This window comes from Seriola lalandi, unplaced genomic scaffold (assembly GCF_002814215.2).
Source record: "Seriola lalandi dorsalis isolate HSWRI2012SDOR001 ecotype SW California unplaced genomic scaffold, Sedor1 jcf7180002054562, whole genome shotgun sequence".
NCBI lineage: Eukaryota > Metazoa > Chordata > Actinopteri > Carangiformes > Carangidae > Seriola > Seriola lalandi.
Window position 1 is genome coordinate 985,513 of NW_019525115.1, and position 10,346 is coordinate 995,858.

At 39.0% G+C, this 10,346-nt stretch overlaps 1 protein-coding gene across 1 annotated transcript in view; it reads left to right on the forward strand.

Annotated features, from left to right (window-relative positions):
• Positions 1-8,100, forward strand: part of csmd3b (CUB and Sushi multiple domains 3b) — a 136,919-nt gene extending 128,819 nt beyond the window's left edge. The window contains exons 63-66 of the mRNA XM_087176619.1: positions 968-1,104; positions 1,667-1,754; positions 2,444-2,579; positions 3,041-8,100. Of these exons, the coding sequence (XP_087032745.1) occupies positions 968-1,104; positions 1,667-1,754; positions 2,444-2,579; positions 3,041-3,200 (521 nt within the window). The 3' untranslated portion in view covers positions 3,201-8,100. The remainder of the gene's footprint in view (positions 1-967; positions 1,105-1,666; positions 1,755-2,443; positions 2,580-3,040) is intronic.
• The last annotated feature ends 2,246 nt before the right edge of the window (positions 8,101-10,346 follow it).

Consider the following 10,346-nt stretch of genomic DNA (forward strand, 5'->3'; position numbering starts at 1 on the left):
ATTGTGCATCTGAATAGGTCCTTTGGTTTGTGCGGTCTAGGAACCCTCCACAAGAATAGGCTAAACAGATGCACCCTGGAGTGTGACCGTGCTCTGCTGAGGCAAGGAAGGAACAGCTACAGTGTGACTACTGGGTGGATAATGAGGCAAAAGTGGCTGTTGAAAAATAGGCAAAGCTCTCACTCAAGCTAGCTTTTGTGCTGCTCTAAGCCCACTTAAAGAAGTCGGTTTTCCAGAGAGAGAAGAAAAATTGGTGTTCCTTGTCCAAACATTGTGACACCTTGCTGACATGATAGTGGCCTTGTACCACACCCCTGCAAAATCCCACCGGTGGTACATGTGCCTCTTTTGGCATCAACAATGGATGGCTGGTGACGACTGTGGTAGGCCTATACCTTGTTAGAAATGATAGAATATGTATAAAAACTAGTACTGTATGTGTGATGTAAATGACCACAGAAAACAAGACTGAATCACTTCTCCTAATCAAATAAAACATTAAAATGTTTACCATTTTGACTCAGTTTAATAGAATAATGTATCCTGGGAGATACAACTCATTTGTGGAAATGTTCTATGATGCAAATAAGATAAGTAGTATCATTAAATCTTTTATCATTATCTACTTTTCCACTCCTGCCTGTTTAATGGTTAGGGGGAGTTCTGGTTGATTACTTTTTTCTCTAAAAATGATCTCAAAATTGTGATATCTTTGAACTATTTTTAAAATCATTGTTATTTTCTTTTAGAGCTGCATTCAGGTTGCTTTTTTCCTTGTTTGTCTTGATAAATGTCTCTCTTCTATCTTTGGGATTTCTAATTGGGGATGATATATATTTATTGTTGATGCACCAGGGTAACAAGCAACAAATGCAGAGAGATCAAAATAACAATCTGTAACAAACTAACCATAATGTTCTGTGCACTTTTATGTTATGAACCAGATGTTTTTTTCTGTCCTCCCAAGGAGTGTATAAGGCTGCTGAGGCCAGGCTGTTATTGCTGATGTACCAGGTGAACTATGCGAACCAGGGAAACCAGCTGAAAGATTCAGCCATCTCTCCAGCCAAAATCATAGATGACTCCTGGACCATGGATGGATTTGTAAGTTTCAGTGGATACAGAGCAATCAACTAAATAAAAAATACAAGACAAACATTTGAATGTCCTTTTGTAGAATAATTTCACAAGTGTTGTGAACTTTAATAGACAGTTGAAGTTGAGGTCAGTCAGAGTTACATCTTTCACAGCTCTGTTTAAGCAAAGTTAATATAATACTTATGTGTTCAAATAATTATTACAAAATACTATCAAATACAAAACTAGTTAAATGCTGTGGTCATCTGCTCACATGTGACCTTATTCTAAATACTGGGTAAATATAAATCATGAAGTGCCTGCGGAGTGGGTTTGAAAAATCTTGCTCATTCCCACAATATAACAGCATAAACACATGCCCCAGGCTATATTAATTGTCTGGAACACAGTTGAGAAAAGATAGCCAAAGTATTTGTCAATCAAATATTTCAACAATAATCAAAATTCAGAAATATGTTTGAATTGGTACATGTTGCTGTTTTGACACAAACACAAAATGTCACCAACCTTTGTCCCTCTCCTGTGACTGTATGTCTCAATTTGTGTCTCCTTTCTTTGTCTTCTCCAGGTATCAGCAGAGCCTGATGGTTCTAGTTATGTATTCCAGGGTTTCATTCAGGGAAAAGACTATGGACAGTTTGGACTGCAAAGACTAGGTAATTATCACGTACAGTAGGTTTAGTAACCAACCTCAGTAACCTCCAAACAATTATTATGTTTCCTGTAAATCACTTTGGACTATAAGTGATATACGCAAAAATCTACTAAACTGCTTGCAAGAACCTCACTGTTGGAGAAAGGGACCAGGGAGCCTCTTTTTGCTGGCAGCAGTGACCTTATTGAGTCAGCCCTGCAGGGGATACATGCAGAGAGAGCAAAATCTGCTCTTCAGACCAGAAGTCATCTTAAAATGGCTGAGCTGAATTCCATCAACCTGCATCCAAAGATGACTACCATTTCTGTCAAACAGAGTTGAAAGCAGTCCCCTTGTACAGTTTGAATTATCAGTAACTGACCTGCAAGATCTGACCACTTCCCTCTGTATTATAAGTCACACGTCACCTGAGTATGTTCAGAAGAAAAAATAATTATGATCCTCAGATATCCACTGCTGACAACATCTAACTTGCAACTGTTGTAGCAAGACATGCCAACCCTTTTCCAGTTACCAGCTTCCCTGCCACAGATATCATATCCTGCACAGTTCTGCTACAACTGCTAACAATATAAAGTGCTGCTGTTACAGCAAAGCAATAGTATTGGAGTGACAATTCTTAGTCATTTTATTATGTCATCTAAACCAGTTGTGTTGACAATGACAATGCATTTCCGTGTAATGTCACAGGTCTGAATATGTCGGAGAGTCAGAACTCACCACCCCCTCAGCTTGGTACCAACAGCAGTTCTGTGGCTATCGCTATTCTGGTGCCTTTCTTCGCTCTGATCTTCACTGGCTTTGGCTTCTATCTCTACAAACAAAGGTATGCGCTTAAAAGAAACCCTGCTTGTTGCTTATTTAAGTGCAATTCTGTTACATTTCAGTAATAGACAGCTTTACTTCACTGTTGTTTTTCATTATTTCATACAAAAAGAAAAAAGGCATTGTTAACATTTTAAGAAGCTGTCTGATTCTTGAAAACAGTACCTGCTTCAGTGGTTTGGTTTTTGAGATGTTAAGAGACAATGAATTCACTGTCTGTTGCAAACTGTGCTGCAAAACAATTCTGCTTCTGGAAGTGATGGGCTGATTGGAATCTCACTAGGCTTCCTAAAAAGCACAACACTTTCTAATCCTTTAAGCTTGTTTACTATGCTTCCACTCCCAAGATTGCATTTGCTACTGTCCAGTTGTGTTGATATTAATAGACAGAATAATAGGTAGAATAATTTTATCTCTCTCATGGTGTATTTATATTTGCCTTGCTGTTGTTTCTTTTCACAGAACCACACCAAAAACACAGTACACAGGCTGCTCAGTCCATGAAAACAACAATGGCCAGGCTGCCTTTGAGAATCCCATGTACAACACCAACGCCAAGGCTGTGGAGGGGAAGGCTGTCAGATTCGATCCGAATCTAAATACTGTCTGCACCATGGTCTGAGGATTGATTATCCTCACTTGAACTTAATGACTCAGATATCTAATGGGACCACAATTGTCATGAGGCTGTGGAGGGGAGAGCCATCGTCAGCATACAGACATCGTCAGTACCATGGTCTATACATTGATCACTCGAGACCTTCAGTCGCAGTTCAGACACTTATCTCCCCAAGCAGATGGAAAACTGTCCACTTGCAGCCAAAACTCAGCGTTGGTTCCTTTCACTAAAAGCATTTTGTATCCACAAATGAAATTCAAAGAAATGTGAACACGAAATGTCTGCAACCTTTGACGGATGCAAAACAGCCAGTGAAAACTCACAGTGAGTTGTGACATCAAGTGAAAGAAATGGATGCAACCCAACAGAAAACTACACTGGCTGTTATCCGTCTCTAACCCCAAGACTCAGCTGGTCACGGTTAGTTTATAATTTGTTTCTAAATGAGACATAGCGATTATAGTTCAACTTCTTATTTAGCCCCACTCACAGTCTCTAATACAAGTGTTAATTATGAAGCCATGACCTTCTAGTCAAACATCATGACATGTCACCATAACCCAATGCCGAATTTTGTACTTCACATAGAGCTGTGGAGATAGGGACCCACTCTCAGCTCTGTGACCATTAGTCCTTGCCTGGAGAAAGAGAGCACATTATCAGTGCTCCAGCCATGGTTATACATCACAGAGATAAACTGCACTACAAAAATGGGTTGATTTCATTTGTAACACGTTGTCTCCCCAACTGTACTGAACAAATATTTAACTGTGAGGAACACAGAAGCAAAATGGCTACAGATGGGGAGATGTGACACGAAGCGGATGTCACAAAAAGACACTGTGAAGCAAAGAAAGCAGTTTCTATCTATCTGGGTTCAACACTGACAGTAAAAGACACTGTCACCAGCAGACCATCAGTAAACCAGACTTCTGAACAGGAGCCTATTTCTAAAATGACCATGGAATACAACACCCTAGCAACCAGACAGGACAACCTCCTGTCTCCATGACAACCAGAGGCTGGTATTACTAGTCTCATGTCTTTTTCTATTAAAATGGAATCCAAGACAGCTAATGCTAGCAGACAGTAGCAAAAGTTTCTTTGGAAAGAGACTAACTCCTAAGCAAAGGATAAGGGCAGCCCTTGAGACGGAGCTATAATCCTAGCTGAACTGGGATTAGAGCAAAGCAAAACTAAAAGGAGTCTAAAGGGAAACTAGCACTAATAGAACAGATGAGAAGAAACTGACTCATCTAATGGATAAACTGCTCCTTCCCATCCAATGGATAAGAGAGGAGGCTGAGAAGATGGAGACAACCCCTAACCGAACTGGAAATAGAGTAAGGGAGTCATCAAGAGAAAAGATGAGATCTTAAAACCCGAACACAGCCAATCAGAGTCTGGCTTACCTGAAATCAACTACTGAGAGAGGTTGGCCCTCCCTCTACATACTGAATCAGAACAGACAGAATATGGCCTTGAGGAAAGATGCTCCTGATCCTGTGAATTTAAATGGATTCTGATGAGAAAGATGCTGAATGGATACAGAGGACTCTGATGGACTAACAAAGAAAAAGACTTTGACAAACAGAGAAAGCTCTGGCACTAAAGCACATTTTACAGAAACACTACCTGTCTACCCACTGAGAGATGGACTAACACAGGGACAGAAAGGTTACAGAGAAGCTTACAGGTACACACACTAACAAAAATCTGGAAAGACAGAGAGCAGACAGGTGGTATTAAGACCAACAGTTAGACACATAAGGAAATCGACAGGTTCAACAAAGACAAACAGGGTCTTAAGACTGTTGCCGACTCCACCATCCAGAGTCTCCACTCCAGAGACAGACAGGTTTAAACACAGATTAACAGGCTTACAGAGGGACAGATGGAGACAGGCTGATAGACAGGAGACGTAGACATAAGTTGATAGACAGGCGTAAAGAAAGTGATTGTGGATGCAGTTCCACTGTAATTCTGCACTCTGCGAGTGCTTATCTTCTTTCTTTGTTATTGCTGCAGAATCTTCTGATCTGTAAATCTATTGCATATATATTCGGGAGCATTCACCACCTATATTTTTGTGCTATATATTTACCACAGGGGAGGGGCTGAAAGGGAAAGATGGAATATAGCAGAAAGTTTTTAGAAAAAAAATAAAAAATAAATATCAGAATAAAAGATATTACAATTATGTGCTGTTCACAGAAGTCACAAACAGTATTTTGGTTCCTTTGTAACATGGAATTGGTTTATTTTAATATCTTGTGTAACGTGAAGTTCCTCACACCATCACTGTCCTTCCCACTGAGGCAATCATGAGTGTCAGTGGTATTGTTGTTGTCATTATTGTTGAGATGCAAGGTTTGCCAGCAACAGTCATGCTGTTTAAAGTTAATGTCTTATTACACATTTAACACAGATGGAGGATTTCTAAACCATTAATAGATGGAGTTTGTGCTACAGTTGCCATTTTTTTGCCTCCTCACTAAAGCTGTTGGCCACTGCAGATACACAACATTATGCCCCATAATTGTCACCATTGCAACACAGACAACATCGTAATGATCAGCTGGAATAACAGCGCAGTTTTCTAACCTAACTGACAAAGTAATAGGAGGCCACAGAAATTTGCACATCAAAACTCTGAATCAATGTTGTTTTTTAACTACAGCTCAGAGATGTCAGCAACCCCAGTGTTGTATGGCAACACAGAAACCCCAGCTCTTGGAACTCACTCATTTGATTACACATGGCCCAACATATAGAGCTCTGGTTAATGTTTCCATCAACTCTCACAGGGCTATGGTAAAACAAAACACACAATTGAGGTAAAAGTAATATTGATAATTATAATGGTGATAATTGCTGGTGAACTGCCCAACATGTAGTTTGTGGATGACGACCCTTGTACATGTTGTTTCAACCCACATTGAAAATCTGTGCTGTACACTGACGTACCAGTTCATAGTTGTATTTCTTGTCATATTTGAGGGGTCAAAGGTACAGAGTATGAATTTGCTTTGGGATGAGTGGCTTTTTGGGTGTTTTCAGTGTGTTTTTTTGTGAACTATTACTAAAATTATGATCTAATTTAGTTGCAAAACATACAAGTTTCAACCTTGTTCATAAAACCTTGAAGACAAGATCTGTACATTTAAAGGTACATCATCACAAGTTCACCCCCAGGTTGTATATCATTGAATCTTGATTTTCAAGTTTTTCTCATGTTAAATATGGGTTTGGTCTCTCAAATCAAAACTGAAATGTCAGAGATCGTAGGACCACACAAAATGTGTTTTAGGGTTCTTCTTTAAAGATCTAATTTGCTCTTGTACTGAAATCCACATCAGCTATAAATTGATACACTACTTACAAGCCTTTCATTTTACGTTAAAAAAAAAAACCTTTGTATTACCTTTGGCACTTCTTAAGTATTGTACACTAGTGTGTGGAGCAAGAACAGATAGATTTTAATGAACTCCCCACAGTGTTTTGTATGTGTACATTGCATTTCAAAAGCTAAAAGGCCTTGAATGTCATTTATATCAGAAACAGTAGCTTTAAGTTGAAGTGACCATTTGGGAGAAGATCTTAAGATGTCAATGTGACAATTAATTAAATTCATACACATAACTGAGGCCGTCGAGATTTAATATTTTCCCTTGCTTTGCTTATTTTTATTTCATAGAAATATAGCCTTATAATCTCAGCTTAATGTTCCTATGGTGGTAGCCATTTCTCAAATCTGATCTGCCACCTATACTGATAATAAAGAAAGCATTTTGTACACCTGGCAACCTTTACTGTCTTTGGGCCCTGTCTGCCACTGGAGGCTGTTGTTGCACATGTGTTTGGCCTTTCTGATGGTTTGATATGCCATCAATGAACCACTGCTGAGAAGAGAAGATGTTTGATTTTTGTGTTAAACCGTACATAACATCCATACAGTATAGGACTTTCTTGTTGTAGGGGTTGGGCCTGAAAATGAACCATATAATGGACCTATGTTTATTGGTCTCTACATGACAGGAATACATGTACCAATGAGCATGAGTCACTGTTTTTCAGCTTTGGTGCCCATTTAAAAAAAAAAAAAAAAGTAGGCCTACTTGTTTCATTTTGAAGAGTCTGGTTTAAAGAGTGAGAGACTGAATTTAGTGAGTTTGGGTCCCACACATGATCAATACCAGTAGTTTTTAATGAGTCTGGGTGCCAGGGTGAGCAAAAACATCTACATTGTTTTAAGAACCCCTGCTGTCGTGGCCACAGGCACCAACTGCAACCAGCTGACAGAAAACTCTGTTTAAAGTCATTACTGAGTTAAAAGCAATGGTAACTGCAGCTTCCTTGTTTATCCACGCTGCGACTGTCCCGCTCTGCATCGCTATGGTGACACTGTTTCTTATTACAGTTTGGATTGATTGTTGCTGCTGTTGTTGTTGTTGTTACTGCTGGTTTTTTTTGGGGGGTTTTTTTCTCCATTTTTTTTTTTCGGTATGGATCTGACACAGTGCCTACCAAAAACCATGGGATCCTCCCTGTCATCAACACACACGCACACACACTCTTTCAAACATATACACACATACAAACAAACAAGTACCTGCTCTGGCCCTCCCCTTCATCACAAGTCATTTTTTTCTAAGCTTCAATCTATTTTGCCACAAGCTTTTCCTACTGACTGACCGCAATAAGACCCATGTGATTCGAAAGACTTAAAGCCGTTCCTGCCTGGGGACATTGGAAATATTCACCATTTGAAAAAAAAGATGAAATATAGAATAAAAAAGTGTTTTGTACAGAAATATATTTTTATGATGAAATTATTTGTAAAATGTATGAATCTATTATGTAAATTTTCAATGCAATGTAAGATTAAAAAAGGCTAATTGCTTTTGTAAAAAAAGTGTCTTCCTTTGTCTCTGCTTTAAATTTTAAATGGAAAACTGGTATGTTGGGACCATTTGAACTGAACACATAAGCGTATTGTTATTTATAAGGAATGTACACTATAGAAGCAGCTAGAGATCACACATATATATGAGGGTATGCCTTCAAACTGTAAATTTAAATATAGAAGTTGCTTTAGGTTTAAATGTGACTGGGAAACAAGTTTCAAAGTAAGAGAGTGCCTTGCAGGGGAAATACTGCTGGCACAGTGAGTGTATAGAAATACATATAAATAGAGTGTAGCTATCTCACCTTGAGATGAACTCCCTAAACTTCTTCCATTCATTCACAGAGGAAGCCCTTATCACTGGGAATGCAACATTATTTTTGCTGCTGCTGGTCTGATTTTCTGCATGAGATGCAGGTAATAGGAAGGTTTTCATTTAAAACAGATATTACGAGCCCTGAGTTTTTCCGTAGCTTGGAAGTGCATGTCTGAATTTTTCACTGTGCAAACATATCAGTGAATGAATACAGCTTACCAGTACCCACTTTGTTGTATATTTATAGAAAGCATGTCTTGGTCTGACACTGAATTCGTCATAGGAATCAAATGGGTCGGGTCAACCTTTACAGCTGCCCACAAGCCCTGAATATTTAGTTTGAGAAGACACCATCATTACGCAGGAAAATGAGTGGCGCAACCAAGCATGTGTTCACCTGAACAACAGCAGCTACCAATAACACAGTTTGCGGACCATTCAGTTTCAGGTTTAAATGGGAATAAAAATAAGCATTTTCTATTTATTACTGATACTTAGACTTTGTTGGCCTGCTTATATTTCTACTCTACTCTTATGAAAAATGTTTTACTCCACATTTCTCCACATTTCATCTCCACAAACTAGAATAGAGAAGCCCTCATACATACAGTTACCTGTAATACAATACTGGTTCACATTAACACAGTAAATGGTTACAAAATATCAACAGGGAAAAGTATCAAAAGGGTATTTTATATGATGATGTTTAAAAAATAAAACTTAACCAATAATACATAATGTGAAAACTGATCGTTGTGGCATTTCAGAAGGCCAAGTGGCAAAATGTTTTTTCTCAAAACAGATTGATGCTGCTGATTAACAAGAGATCCAGACAGCTGAGGTCACATTCAGATAAAACTGTGATTTAATTCAGTTTTTACACCATTTCAATGGGACAATGGGTTACACTGAGGACAAAAGCTTCATTTACTGTGATAGGGAACAACTTTAAGAAAAAATTGGGGCCCTGTGTGATCTTTACTGACCTCTGTTGGTGACCAGTAGGAACCACAACAGGACTTACTTACCTCCTGCAACACAAGTCCCTGGCACAGCCAAACCCCTGTCGCCGCCTTGAGTAATGACTCTTGAGGCTGCGCTGTGATGGAAACAGTTTTACAATACAAATGAGTTTGTCTATTTGACTGAGATTCAATGGAGACATCTGTTGAGGAGGTACAATAAACAAAACTAACAAAATTATCCTCCAAACATATGAGTCTATCTTGACATTACAAGCATTTATCATAAGATGATGAAAGCTAGAATTACTATTGACATACTTAAGTGTCTGATTGCCCTGCCATTATAAAGCAAAATTATCAAATTAAGAAATAAGCTCTTTTTAATTAGGGCAGTTATAATTTAGCTGATTTGTACCATTGCTCAGCTGAATGCCATGTGACTTAGTTTGAGTGTCCCCACTGACCGTTCTTTCAAAGTAACTTTGTGCCGACAGTTTCTGTCGGGAATGGCATTTACGGCCTGCAACGTCATTAGACTTGTTTTCAAACAAGACTAGGTATAAACCGTAGACTGTATATGGTATAAACCTAGTATATCTTTGGACTATGAATCGGTGCCAACCGTGGATTTAAGGCTATGCCCCTTGTTAAAGGTAAATCACCTAGCTACCCTGGTTTCCCGGCTGCTGTGAAGCTGCAGGGAAGCGGAGTAGCGCTTCGGGTTCACCGAGCCTCGCCTGCATTTGGGCAAACAAACTACATTCATTACATGTATCATTATTACTAAAGGAGGCAGAGGAATGACTAAACATAAAACACACGAGAGAGCAGGAGAGGCCATTGGTAATTGCTAAGCTAAAGTAACTAGCAAACATGAACAGCATACCAACAACTGGACAATACGCTTCCTGCAGCGTGCCAGCACAACAATCAAAAAACGGTGAAATAGGGTATCTGTACAC